Source organism: Oncorhynchus gorbuscha, linkage group LG11, assembly GCF_021184085.1.
Source record: "Oncorhynchus gorbuscha isolate QuinsamMale2020 ecotype Even-year linkage group LG11, OgorEven_v1.0, whole genome shotgun sequence".
NCBI lineage: Eukaryota > Metazoa > Chordata > Actinopteri > Salmoniformes > Salmonidae > Oncorhynchus > Oncorhynchus gorbuscha.
This window is the reverse complement of record NC_060183.1, coordinates 77,227,456-77,241,828: the sequence shown is the minus strand read 5'-3', so window position 1 is coordinate 77,241,828 and position 14,373 is coordinate 77,227,456. Positions and strand designations below refer to the sequence as shown.

Below are 14,373 nucleotides of genomic sequence, written 5' to 3'. Positions count from 1 at the left end.
ACGCTCTAACCACTAGGCTACCTGTTAAGGATCCATCTCAGATGACCAGGGTTTAGTTAACCTATATTTTAAAAGGGAAGACATAGGTTGGACTGAACAGCACCGGCATTCTGAAGTAGAGGTTGTTCTAACTCGTAGTAAAGTCAATGATACTTGTCTGTATGCCCATTGATAAATTGAACACAGTAGTTGTAGTTCTTCTGGATTTGACAAAGAATTGACAGGAGGAACAAGAAACCTTTTTCCCAATTTTTTGTTTATTTACCATAAAGACAGACACCAAAATAAGTTCCAATTTATGCAATAAAATGCTTAGAATGGGGTAAAAATTGTAATAATTACAATATCTTGATACATTTTAACTTACAGGATACAGCTTAAGCCATTTTTTTTAATTAATCCAGAGATTTCATGAGTTTATTTGCACAGTAAAGGTGCTAATATAAGTTAGCCCTTAAGCCCTGAAAATCTTTGAAAAAAAAACAAAGTCAAAAAAAAAGATTATATTTATATATATATAAATATATATATAGAGAGAGAAAGTGAACTTTGGTAGAAGAGACTCTATAGGACACCTGAGGTAGTAGAGACTGGAATAAAACAGCAAGATGTTCTTTACAAATAAAAAAAAAGTACCACCAAGTGACACAGGAAACAGGAAACAATTTCACACAAATTTCAGTCCAGCTTAGATCCAAAAAAAGCACATAAGATTACATCACATCAGCATAAAATAAGACAAAATAGATAAAGACCAGCAAGCTGGCTGAGACACAGGTGGACAAGAGGATTCAGAAGGCATTAAGAGATTGGTAAGAATTATAGACATGACAAATTGAAGTAATACTGATTAGCTTTTATGAATGACAGAAAAAGATGTTTCTTCCAGTATATAAAAAAGACCAGAGTGCATAACTTTAAAGCTTTTAAAAAGGCATAAGAAAAATAACCCGAAGCAGGAACAAAAAAATAAAATGGAAAAGAGTGTGGTATAAAAATACAGTCAAGTACAATCATTTTAGCTACCAAACTTCACATGTATTTACATTTAACTCTTCAAGCTTGATCAGATTGTACTCCATGTAAAGAATAGGATTTGTTTTAAATAGATTACATTTTCTGCTTAATTATATATATATTTTTTCATTGTCTCAAACCCCTTGCCATTAAGGGATTCCAAATAAAAATAGCAATTAAATGCATATTCCCCATTTAAAAAAGGTTGACTTTGGAAACATTCCACATCTTAATTATCATCCTTTTACTTTAATGGATTACAACCAGAACACCACCGCTTGGAGAGTTAGAGTTAATAAATTAACACCATTTAGGAACATGTTTGAGAATTCTAATCAAAAAGAGATGGTAAAACATTTAAGCAGAAAAGTCAGCCTTAAATCAGAACTATCCCTCCACCAAAAAAAAATAAAAAATTGTACAGCATTTATATTCATTATATAGAGTATCCACAATGGAAAATAGAAGAGTCATAGAAAACCTCAGATGTACATGGATTTTATAACAATTTGTTTTAAAAATAGAGCCAAGATAAAAAAAATAATAAAAAATGTAATTGTTGAATTGTAGCGTGACATTCTACAAAGGAACAGCACCAGAAGAAGGGTAGATCTATAATGAATATAGCGGTTTTTAATGTATGGACACAGCATTTAGGGCTCATACAATTATTTTAAAAAGGCTAAAATATGTGCGATGCACATGGCTCAATTGTAACAGCGAGAGTTAAGAGACCAACAGGGTGTTTTCATTTTAACAGTGTGATACGACATCAAAGTGTTTGGAAAACTTACGCCCATACACAATAAATGTCTCAATCTCTTAAGGATAGCTTTGAATATACAATAACACCAAAAAAAGATATGAATATCTTTTTGGGCTGTTATTGTATATATAAAAAAATCATAACTTCATACATGGGATCTTTATCTCAAAAAAATAAAATAATCACAGAACAAAATAACATTTGAGACGATGCGGGCATCATAAGCATTCACATTCAGCGTTATGCTAGCCAAACTAGCAATGTTTCTGTTAGATAAATCACCGCTCCCTGAAATACTTAAGTCATCTTCATGATTATTCGACTAAGCTTTATGGCCCAACAGTAAAATGCACATCTTAAACGCATCTTTATAGAAATGCAGTTATGCACAAATTCAATCGATTAAAACAGCTTCATTATGCCTTTCTTCTACACATAGGATACTCTAAAAACAAAAACCGAGTCGGAAACTTATGACCCGACGTTACAATATAACAGTGATAAAAACCATTTTACTCCGTCGTCTCCAGATTGCGGTTCTAAGGACTTATTTGTTGACTCACGGGGGGTTAAAATGGGAAGAGGAACTTCTCGAAACCATTGCAAAATGGCTACCAAAGTGCTAAAGGAACCATTTCTTTACCAGAACAGAGGCTTGATAAAACAGAGCAATACAGACTACAGTATACCAACATGGCACTAACTAAGAAAGCACCGTTTTCGTAGTAGAACTTTTGCGACTCGCTTTTTGCATTTTGTGCTAAAGGTACAGCAGTTTGAGGCCATAGTAGTGGAACGGGAGGGTATTACCCAGGTATCCCATCCATCCCAGGCTCTCCACTCATGACTGGGGGCAGCTTGGTGTGGATGGAGGGCGGTCTGGGGTTAGGGAGACTGGTCGGTGGTGGATGGAGGGCGGTCTGGGGTTAGGGAGGCTGGTCGGTGGTGGATGGAGGTCGTTCTAGGGTTAGGAAGGCTGGTCTGGGGTGGATGGAGGTCGTTCTAGGGTTAGGAAGGCTGGTCTGGGGTGGATGGAGGTCGGTCTAGGGTTAGGGAGGCTGGTCGGTGGTGGATGGAGGGCGGTCTAGGGTTAGGGAGGCTGGTCTTGTTATGGAGGCTGGTCTGATTGTCAGCGGTGGGAGGAGGAGAGAAAAGCAGGCTGGCTGGGCCTTCAGTAGTAGACACTATGGGATAGGCAGGCTAGGGGACTGTGGGAGGATGTTGGGGACTGTGGGAGGATGTTGGGGACTGTGGGAGGATGTTGGGGACTGTGGGAGGATGTTGGGGACTACCAGTTGAGGCGGAAGACTGGGTGCTTCAGGAGTTCTCTGGATGGGGGCCGGTCGGCAGGCTGGAGCTCAAGGCAGCGCAGGGTGACGTCCCTCAGGCCAGGGGTCAGTTGGGGAGGGATGGAGGGCGCCGTGGTGGCACTCGCAATCTGGGGGAGGGAGGGTGAGGTCATGCTACTGTTGAAACCCAATCAACCTTTGGATGAAACAGGCCAATAGAGTGCTTTTTCAGGTATATGTATTTTACAGCTATACGTGTACATCAATCCTAAAACAGTAAGTGTTGTGCCAATTCCATCTAGTGATGTAAAACAGTGACTGTGGTTTTCAGTGGGTCACATATTCAACGGTAATGGTAAAGAGTACTAATAACATTTCTAGGTATAGAATATTTCTGGTCGTGAAGACAAATGGATCACATTTGTTTATTTTTATAAAATGTATTTATCACTTATCTAACTGAACAGACATGGTTTCCTTAATAATCTAACTTTGTGGCTGTGCTTGTATTGGTGGCACCTTGAATATGAGAGCGAGGTGGTTGGAGTGTTTCTCTGCGTTCCAGGGGGGCTTGGCACACGACATCTCGATGATGGCACAGCCCACACTCCACACGTCACAGCTCCGGCCGTACTGCTGTCCACGCAGCACCTACAGAGTCAACCGTACACAAAAGGGTATCAACATATGGACAACTGCGTGACGTTTATTGAATTGAAGCCTTTACTGCACTCTCCGACTACACACACACTTAACTCTACTCCATTCATAGTCTAGCATTTGCAAATAGCAGCAGAAAGGACTGAAATAGCAAGTCATTATTTTATAGCACTTGCCTGGGCGTTGTTGAGGAGTGGCATAGTTACACAGCAGACTACTTTTTGGTGGATGGACACGTCAAACCAAAAGGAGTTCAATGTATTACGGATCCTCCCATAGACTGCCATTATGTTTTGTGTCTTATTTAGTTGCCCTGTTTCTACATTTGTCACATGACTATGGCTTAAATTTATTCCCAGGCCAAATCTTGCTTTCGTACATTTGGGGAAGGCCATTTAAAATTTGCTTCCGTTTGCTTCCGACAAAGCTTTTTTTCCGGCAGTGAAACCCAACCGCCATTATGCTGGTCATTCAGTCACTTGTTTGCTACAGAACTGAAATAAAGTGGATTTAGATTTCTCAGTAACTCCCAAATGCAAGAGCATTTTAATCCCCTTTGAAAGAGAAGACCTCCACAATGGAGGCCGACCCCTTAATGTCTTGTTATTGTAATGGTTCCAAAAACCTTGTTTAATTAGGGGGGAGTTCAACTACCCAGGCCTCCCACAGCATGACAGCCCAGTTTAATACCAGCATGATCAGGGCTCTCTTCAAAACGAACAGCCCCCACAGAAGGCTAATGCTTCGGCTTCTACCTCTTTCAGGCCCTCTCCACAAAGAGGATACAGAGGACTGGGGGGGTTTTGATCTTAAGACATTGGTTTAAGTGGCGGAATTTACTAGTTTTATGCGAGCCATCACTTGTACGTGTGTGTGTGTGTGTGTGTGTGTGTGTGTGTGTGTGTGTGTGTGTGTGTGTGTGTGTGTGTGTGTCTGAAATGGCTCCAGTCAAAATGATTGCACTATAAAGGCCGGGAACAGAACGCTAATTCTAAACACAGATTTACTCTCTCTCCCTTTCATCCATGCGCACCTCTGGGGCCATGAAGGCAATGGTTCCCAGGAGTTGGCCCTGGAACTCCCCTGCTCCAGTGCCCTTGGAGGCCAGTCTGGCTGCAGCACCGAAGTCAGCTATCCTCAGCCTCTGACCTGTGCTGTCAATCAGCAGGTTGGCACCTGGAGGAGACAGGGGGAGAGAAGGTGAGTGTATGCCATAACAGGTGAGGTAGGGTGAGGTGTGTTCTGACTAGGACCCAGTAGTCAGTCTCTAGTTAATTATTCCTGACCTGTCCAGTACAAACCCAGTAGTTAGTCTAGTTAATTATTCCTGACCTGTCCAGTACAAACCCAGTAGTCAGTCTAGTTAATTATTCCTGACCTGTCCAGTACAAACCCAGTAGTTAGTCTAGTTAATTATTCCTGACCTGTCCAGTACAAACCCAGTAGTCAGTCTAGTTAATTATTCCTGACCTGTCCAGTACAAACCCAGTAGTTAGTCTCGTTAATTATTCCTGACCAGTCCAGTACAAACCCAGTAGTCAGTCTAGTTAATTATTCCTGACCTGTCCAGTACAAACCCAGTAGTCAGTCTCTAGTTAATTATTCCTGACCTGTCCAGTACAAACCCAGTAGTCAGTCTAGTTAATTATTCCTGACCTGTCCAGTACAAACCCAGTAGTTAGTCTCGTTAATTATTCCTGACCAGTCCAGTACAAACCCAGTAGTCAGTCTAGTTAATTATTCCTGACCTGTCCAGTACAAACCCAGTAGTCAGTCTCTAGTTAATTATTCCTGACCTGTCCAGTACAAACCCAGTAGTCAGTCTCGTTAATTATTCCTGACCAGTCCAGTACAAACCCAGTAGTCAGTCTAGTTAATTATTCCTGACCAGTCCAGTACAAACCCAGTAGTTAGTCTCGTTAATTATTCCTGACCAGTCCAGTACAAACCCAGTAGTCAGTCTAGTTAATTATTCCTGACCTGTCCAGTACAAACCCAGTAGTCAGTCTAGTTAATTATTCCTGACCTGTCCAGTACAAACCCAGTAGTCAGTCTCTAGTTAATTATTCCTGACCTGTCCAGTACAAATCACAAGCCCTTATTATAGTTTCTTATTGTTACACTACATTTGTCATTTAGCAGACGCTCTTCTGCAGAGCGACTTACAATTAGTGCAGCAGCAGTTCGTTACCACTCACAGTCTCCAAAGTTCCACCCCTAAAAGGTGAAACACAAGGAATGAGTGTTTCCCTGAGAGTCCACCTTGAACCCTGTGACAGGCAGCTCAATAGCAGCAGGGACTTCCTGTGTGCTAGAGGGCATGTATGTGTGTGCCCTCACCTTTGATGTCTCTGTGGATGATCTGGTTCTCGTGGAGGTAGGCCAGGCCTCGGAGCAGCTGCTCCGTGTAGTTGATGATCACAGCCTCCTTGAAGGCACCATACTTGTTCAGGAGATGGGACACACTGCCACCTGGACACAACAGAGAGGATCAACCCATGAAATAATGACTATTTATCCTATTAATAATACACCCAGTTCTTATATTTCTACAGGGGCAACATATGTGATTGTCTTCTATGGTCCTTCTGTAGCTCAGTTGGTAGAGCATGACACTTGTAACGCCAGGGTAGTGGGTTCGATCCCCGGGACCACCCATACGTAGAATGTATGCACACATGACTGTAAGTCGCTTTGGATAAAAGCGTCTGCTAAATGGCATATATTATTATATATTATATTATTATAGGAGGAAGGACAATAGTTTATAGTAGGGATGGGGTCAAGTGTTACAATATCTACTATCAAGTTCAACTTCTGGTTAGTTCCAATTGGACATGACTCGTCTTATTTACATACAGGAAGTTAACTGATACATATTCACTCATTAAAGGTTCAAGTAATACTATTTTATGTACCAAGTTCTGAAAAGTTGAATAAATACAAAATAATGAATTATCACGCCAAAGATAAGCAAGAAAACGTATCAAATTTCATTTTGTTTTTGTATCAATTTTTTTCTCATTAAATTGAACAAATGAGGAAATCAGGAAACAAAAAAACAAACATCCAAAAGTCAATTAAGGCTTTTTCAACGTGGGATATCATCATCATCATCATCATCATCAGTAGAGGAGTGGTCCTTACCTGCCATCCACTCCACCATCAGGTTATAGTTGCTCTTCTCGCAGGTGGCCCCCAGCATACGGATGATGTTGGGGTGGTTGAGGTGGGCCATCATCCGGATCTCCTCCCTCAGAGCAGTCACCACCTCCTCTTGCTCCGACGATGTGTTCCTGACGTAGGTCACCTATAGTCGGGGAGGACATGCATACACAGGGTTACCAGGGGAAGAGAGCTGGACATTCTCTTTCAGGGCAACATCTCAGTTTGAGGTCACTAGCTAAAATAAAGTCACAACTCTGACATGGAATCCCCAGAGTTTCTGCACCAGGGGACACAAGAGACCCATAGGCCCCACCTAGCAACAACACCTAGCCCTTATTCCCTAAACACTCCTGTAGATGGGAAAGCATTGAATAGGTATAGGCACTATGGTAAGAGCTCTGACTGGCTAGGACTCATTTTTATAACCATCTATTTCTCTGACAATAGGTGTTTATCAGGGCAGACATCTGTGGTTGCCATGCGTCAGTCTTCTCACCTGTTTGACTGCCATCAAGGTGCCAGTGCCCACGTCCTGGGCCTGGTAGCAGGAGGAGAAGGCCCCCAGGCCGATCTGCTGGCCCTTCAACCACTCCTGGCCCTCCCTGTAGGGCTGCTTGGCTTTGGTATGGCCAGGCAGAGTCTCTGGAGTCTGGGGAAGCATGGGATGACAACATGTCAGTATGACACACACACACACACACACACACACATACACACACACACACACACACACACACACACACACACACACACACACACACACACACACACACACACACACACACACACACACACCTTGCCAAAACGATAGTTTGTAACAAGAAATTTGTGCAGTGGTTGAACAACGAGTTTTAATGACTCCAACCTAAGTGTATTTAAACTTCGACTTCAACTGTACACACACACATATTTATACACACACACATATTTATACACACACACATATTTATACACACACACACATATTTATACACACACACACATATTTATACACACACACGTGTATGTTTACACCCCTTCAAATGAGTGGATTCGACTATTTCAGCCACACCGTTGCTGACAGGTGTATAAAATCAAGCACACAGCCATGCCATCTCCATAGAGAAACATTGGCAGTAAAATGGCCCTTACTGAAGAGATCAGTGACTTTCAACGTGGCACCGTCAATTTCTGCCCTACTAGTGCTGCCCCGGTCAACTGTGAGTGCTGTTATTGTGAAGTGGAAACGTCTAGGAGCAACAACAGTTCAGCCGTGAAGTGGTAGGCATCCCACAGCCAGCATGTGTATAGGCAATAGACCTAGTACCACACACACACTGTGGGTTACATTTAGGGCTTCAGTCAACATTGGCAGGTTGATATGAATGATTATTCCCATGTATTCTCTGACCTTGGTTGTGACAATGTTCTCTACTTATATGTTAGTTATTAAGCCAGTTACTGGAGCAGCTTCCTGGGCACAAATTAAGCCTAGTCCTGGAGAAAAAAGGAAGCTCAATGGAGAAACATAAGGCTTATAATAATAATAATATTTGTCTGTGTCTGGGAAACTGCCCTTTTGTTTAGGGAACACTGAGGATGTCTAAAGTCTTGTAGGGACATATGTTCCTGAAGGTGCACGTTGACTCACATCTGCCTGGATGATGATGATGTCCTGGTCTTTATCCACCTGCAGCTGGGGGATGACGGGCAGCGCATCCTGCGACTCGGACATGGCCATAACTACAGCCAGCGCCGCCTCCTCCTCCGCCTCCATCTTCTCCTTGCACTTCTGGTGTTGCGTCACGTCCTCGCTGTACATTCCCACCTCTCCCCCTCCTCCCGGACCGTCCCCAGCCCGCTCCGGCGACAGCACGGCCACCTCCGACTGGAACGTGACGGTGGTGGCGTCGCCGGCAACGGGCAAAGATGCTTCCAGGAGGTCTTCCATGGAGGAGTTGAGCTCAGCAGAGGCGTCCAGTCCACGGAACTTCTCTTCCACCGGGGTGAAGCAGCTGTCCTCGCTGCTGATGAGGGTGGTGGCACCCCCCATGTGGCCCCCTGTGGAGGGGCCTTCACCTCCGGAGGCGCTGGTGGAGAGGCTGGGCTTTTCCCCTTGGAGGTCCAGCTTCATGCCCATCTTGGAGGCTCTTGGAGTGGGCGAGGTGCAGAGGGTCTTGGCCCCCTCGGAGGGGGTGGGTCGGGAGGGCTTTGGTCTGTGGATCTGGCTGGAGGGGAGGGGTCGGGCCTGGGTGAAACAGGGGGAGGGGAGCTGCTTCTCTGGGTCCTTGTTGCTGAAGGGCTTCTGCTGGGGAAACCTGCGCTGGGAGCCTGGAGAGCAGGAGGAAGCAGAGGGGGCAGTTGATGCTAGCTTGCTGGGGACGAAGCTCTGGGGCCGGGGTTTGGTACTGCTGTCAGGTCCTGGGAAGGAGGGGGGAGGGTGGGAGGCGGAGGGCGAGGGGAGGCTGGGGGCTTGGCTGGTAGGCGTAGAGTTCAGGCACTGGCTGAGGGGGCGGTTACGCGCCTGAACGGGGGGCTTTTGGTGCTCGGCCAGGGCCCCACCACACGTGGAAGTGGCCATATTGGGACGCCCAGCGCTAGTGGAGATGGCCGCTAACCTCTCACTTATATCCTCAGGACTCGCTCCCACGTTGCCGGAGAAACCTCTCCCTCCCTTCCCACTGGTCATCTGGACCGTATGCGTCGGGGTGTTGCTCTCGGTCACGTTGGGCGAGTTCTGAGGTGCGGAGGGCTCAAGGAAGGCGGCGTTGGCCCGTTGGTGCGCCTCGCTGGCGCTGTGCTCCATGCTCTCCAGGCCCAGGTTGATGGCGTCCAGGATGTCCATCTCCTCGGCGATGGCGAGCAGGCGGCGGCGCATGCGGGCGTAGTGCGTGGAGCTGGTGACGCTTAGCATGTCCAGGAGCTTGACGAAGACGTGCGGCACGCGGGCCACCATGCGCGCGGCGCTCAGGAACACGCGGCGAGACAGCTTGCCCACCATAGAGTGGGAGTTGTCGATGGACTGCAGCGAGAAGCTCAGTAGGGGGAGCAGCTTCTGATACCTGGACAGAGGAACATGAGAAGAACAACTTAAAAGGCTGTAGCTTCCTATTCCCTATAGTACACTCTCTTGCAATAAAATCACTGTGTGAGATATAAAGACATGATTCAAGGAAGTGTTATCGAGACCAGAGTGTGGTCATCACGAGTCTCCATATTTTAATTACCATAATATCAGCAACATTAAAAACAGACCAAAATGGCCTCCCGGGTGGCGCAGTGGTCTAAGGCACTGCACCGCCACCAGAGACTCTGGGTTCGAGCCCAGCCTCTGTCTCGGCCGGCCACGACCGGAAGCCCCATTGGGCGGCGCACAATTGGCCTAGCATCGTCCGGATTAGGGAGGGTTTGGCCGGCAGGGATTGTCTCATCGCACACTAGCAACTCCTGTGGCGGGCCAGGCGCAGTGTACGCTGACCAGGTCGCTAGGTGTACAGTGAAAACATCCGACACATTGGTGCGGCTGGCTTCCGGGTTGGATGCACGCTGTGTTAAGAATCAGTGCGGCTTGGTTGGGTTGTGTTTTGGACGACGCATGTCTCTCGACCTTCGCCTCTCCTGAGTCCGTGCGGGAGTTGTAGCGATGAGACACGACAGTAACGACTAACAATTGGATACCACAAAATTGGGGAGAAAAAGGAGGTAAAAAAACAGACCAAACTACTGAAGTACAAGCTACAAACCAGAACACCATTTTTAATAAAGTTTGTAGTGTTTATTAATAGCAATGTCCAAAGAATCCATAATAGCACATTAGGCGCCTTAATGAACTTCCCAAGCATTCAGAGTAATGGGCCTGGCTCTGGACCTTCGTTATGTATCCAAGGCTACGCACTCAAACATACAAGGTTTTGACTTCGTCTAGGTGATCGAGGCTATACTAGGACAAGGTCAGCATCTCAATGCTGTGAGCTCAAGGCTACGTGACTACAAGATCCAAACTACTAAGTCAGGGAAATATCACTGGGCACAACACTCATCCCTGTGGCACTCCTCTACCTCTACCAGGGAGTCAGACTCGAGTCAGCAGCTTGGTGAATCAGGCTATACAAGAACAAGTCTATAAGACAATAAGATTTCGTACCTATCCCCCAGGGTCTGAGACTGGTGCCAGTCCCCTCCAGAGACGATGTGTGGGTAGAACTCAGCAGGGAACTCCAGCAGGAGCCTGTCAATCAGACACAGACGGCCCAGCAGGGCCTGCCAGTTATTGGCCTCCGTCTGGGGCCCCAGGATGCAGTTCAGGACATAGTCCACCCCGCCAATACCAATGGACCCTGAGAGAGATGGATAGGAAGAGACGCTTACAGTGAGTTGCCAGTTGGATGTCGAGGACTGAGGCACCTGGGCATTAATGGCCAGATGGATATTGAGTATTAAACAAGAGGCATATTTACTGTTGTTGGGAAGGGTAAAAAAACACTGAAGACATCAGATAGTTAAAGTCTCATATATAAATTCTGGTGAGTGTGTGATATGGGGACCAACATTTCCACTGATAACCCAGAGGGTTATTTGTAGCTCTTACCTGCTTTGAGGATCTCTCTACCTACAGCCAGCTCTCCCAGCTGGCCTTTACACAGCTCCAGTAGTGTGGACACCGACAGCTGGCTGGTACGACTGGACACGCCACAGAATCGACAAAGAGGAACGACACACAGAATGAATGTCCATGCTAGACTGCTAATGGCCATCATTCATACTCATACTTTTATACAGTATGTTATCTCTTGTGGACAGACTACGTTAACATTCTGACCAAATTAAGCAACATTTTAGTTCTGCCTTAAACAACATTATACAGTGTGCAACATAGACCTACTGAAATGAGACAGGAATCATGGAAATCAGTTGACTAACAGTATTATTATACCACAAGTAAAGGTTCCCATATTTGAGTCCGTTCTTGGAGATATACAGTATATCATGGAAATTCATATCTGGACCTGGAAGCCATTTCCACTGCTGATTTTCATTGTTCCCCTCTGATCAGGGACTGATTTAGACCTGGGACACCAAGTGGGTGATTCCCCTCTGATCAGGGACTGATTTAGACCTGGGACACCAAGTGGGTGATTCCCCTCTGATCAGGGACTGATTTAGACCTGGGACACCAAGTGGGTGATTCCCCTCTGATCAGGGACTGATTTAGACCTGGGACACCAAGTGGGTGATTCCCCTCTGATCAGGGACTGATTTAGACCTGGGACACCAAGTGGGTGATTCCCCTCTGATCAGGGACTGATTTAGACCTGGGACACCAAGTGGGTGATTCCCCTCTGATCAGGGACTGATTTAGACCTGGGACACCAAGTGGGTGATTCCCCTCTGATCAGGGACTGATTTAGACCTGGGACACCAAGTGGGTGATTCCCCTCTGATCAGGGACTGATTTAGACCTGGGACACCAAGTGGGTGCAATTAATTATCAGGTAGAACAGAAAACTAGCAGCACTCCAGACCTTCAGGCTCAGATGTGAATATTCCCAATAGAACTCACCACTGATCATACTGGGAGAAACCTAACAAGTCCTGTATTCTCCACCTGAGGGCACTAGCTACAAGCAGTTGTCGTCAGGCTCCCATATCTATCCCACTCTGAAGTTTCAGACCGACTTTACCTGTTGGCGTCGGCACATTTGACCAGGATGGTCTCCACCACGGACCGGAGCAGCTGCTGCAGGCGCGAGCGTTCAGACACAGAGTGGCAGGGCGTGTACACCAGCATGGCCCGCAAGGTTTTCTACAACAAGGGGGTGAGAGGCCAGGGTTCACATTAACACTTTAAACATACAGTCAGTACTACAAACACTATCCCTAGTCCTGTGTGTGGAACATGGGTAAATACAAGAACAGTGATAGTGAATGTGACAACAATATCATCCAGTCTAAAGTATAATAACTTACTATCAACTATGAGTTTTAAATACTTTATATAAAGGCCCCCCAAAAAAAAATTGGGCCCTACATGACTAAACCAAACACGGGAAATGATGAGACTGAAAGTTGCGTAAAAACAATTCAAATTAAAAAATAAATGCGCAACACAAGACCTCTTGGAGCCCAAATGTAACACTAATAAGGCGGTTGGGGAAATTGCGCTTTCGACCCAGTCGAGTTACGACCCCGTCTATTCCTGTGAGAATATGTCCACCTGGGCCTGACCACAAGGTCATAAGAGACCCTCTGTGGCCTCGGCTGGAGGTGGAGTGCACTTGGTGGTGCTTCTCCCAGGAGAGGGGTAGAGGTGCTGGGTTACAGGCGGTGCAGCGTGACCCTTACTCCCAGAGAGAGAAGAGGTGTGGGGAGTGGTGACTGATAGAGCGTTGCATTGGAATGCTGCCCAGAGACCGATAGTCTGAGTCCCTTTCTCTCTTTCTCCCCCTCCCTCCCTCAGGCAGACAAGGCTACTCCTTCCTCCAACCACCTCATCCCACTCACTCACAAATCACTCAAACACAGCACTACATACACGCACGCAGTCCCTCCCTCTCCCTCAACCTCCATTACTACATTCTCCTCAGCCTACTCTACTCTCAGGAGAGACGGATCATATCAATAAACAAGCATTTTAGCAAAATAAACAAAACTTCCAAAGGGGAAGCCACGTCACATGGTATGACAAGGCAAGAAAATAGGACCCCCATCAAAGTTTTGTAATGGTGGCTCTGGCATTTTCACTCGTTACAAGGCCCTAGGTAGTGTGCACGTAGCTAACGACTAAGGCTGCCTCAAACAAAGTAGGCTTTTCAAAACGGCAATTTAAGTCGATTTTTGTCCCACTCTTCCAACTCTGGTTGTGCTCATGGTATTTTTAGTCCACTCCCCGCCATTACCAACATCCCCTGCTTTGTCTTAAACGAAGAATACAACAGACGCCAAAAGTCTGTCTGCTGCTAAACACGCTGGAAAGCCCCAAGAGGAGACAGAACCCTTTTTGTTTTCCATAACCGCAGCTCTGCTGAAGCAAAGTGCCGCGGGGGGAAATGTCAAGCTCCCCAGAGGTTCTGCAGTTTTTTTTTTTTGTGTGTTTTTTTTTTTTGCCACCAATAAATATTGTTCTCTAAAAGAGACGAAGTAGAAGAAATTTGGCTCGGAGGAGTGAAAAAAAGAGACGCTCAGTCTGTCCCTGGAGAATCCCTGCTGGTTTGACTTCAGGACTAGCCAGGCTAGCTTGTTGTTGAAGTGGACTTTAGGACAATTCAAGACCTGTGGTGTGAGAGAGACAGGCCAAGGGGTGAAAGCGGAGATCGGGTAGGGCCAACTAATTAATTCCTGAGTACCGTTAACAATACGGTTCATGTGTTCAGCACCGGGTTCATGGCAATGAGCTGAAGTTACTTGACCCTATGCATTGCAATCACTGCAGTACAGTGTATCATTTGTCTTTGAAGTGATGGTGATTCCTGGAAGACAAACGTTTTGGAAGCGCTG

The 14,373-nt window shown here is 46.0% G+C and overlaps 1 protein-coding gene across 3 annotated transcripts in view; it reads right to left on the bottom strand.

Moving 5' to 3' along the window:
- Positions 1–235: 235 nt before the first annotated feature.
- Positions 236–14,373, bottom strand: part of map3k1 (mitogen-activated protein kinase kinase kinase 1, E3 ubiquitin protein ligase) — a 59,619-nt gene continuing 45,481 nt past the window's right edge. For all 3 annotated transcript variants that reach the window (XM_046290550.1, XM_046290551.1, XM_046290552.1), the window contains exons 11-20: positions 12,561–12,682; positions 11,468–11,559; positions 11,024–11,216; positions 8,531–9,941; positions 7,397–7,549; positions 6,880–7,042; positions 6,073–6,204; positions 4,766–4,908; positions 3,592–3,723; positions 236–3,221 (exon numbers count right to left, since the gene is read on the bottom strand). In XM_046290550.1, the coding sequence (XP_046146506.1) occupies positions 3,072–3,221; positions 3,592–3,723; positions 4,766–4,908; positions 6,073–6,204; positions 6,880–7,042; positions 7,397–7,549; positions 8,531–9,941; positions 11,024–11,216; positions 11,468–11,559; positions 12,561–12,682 (2,691 nt within the window). In that variant the 3' untranslated portion in view covers positions 236–3,071. The remainder of the gene's footprint in view (positions 3,222–3,591; positions 3,724–4,765; positions 4,909–6,072; positions 6,205–6,879; positions 7,043–7,396; positions 7,550–8,530; positions 9,942–11,023; positions 11,217–11,467; positions 11,560–12,560; positions 12,683–14,373) is intronic.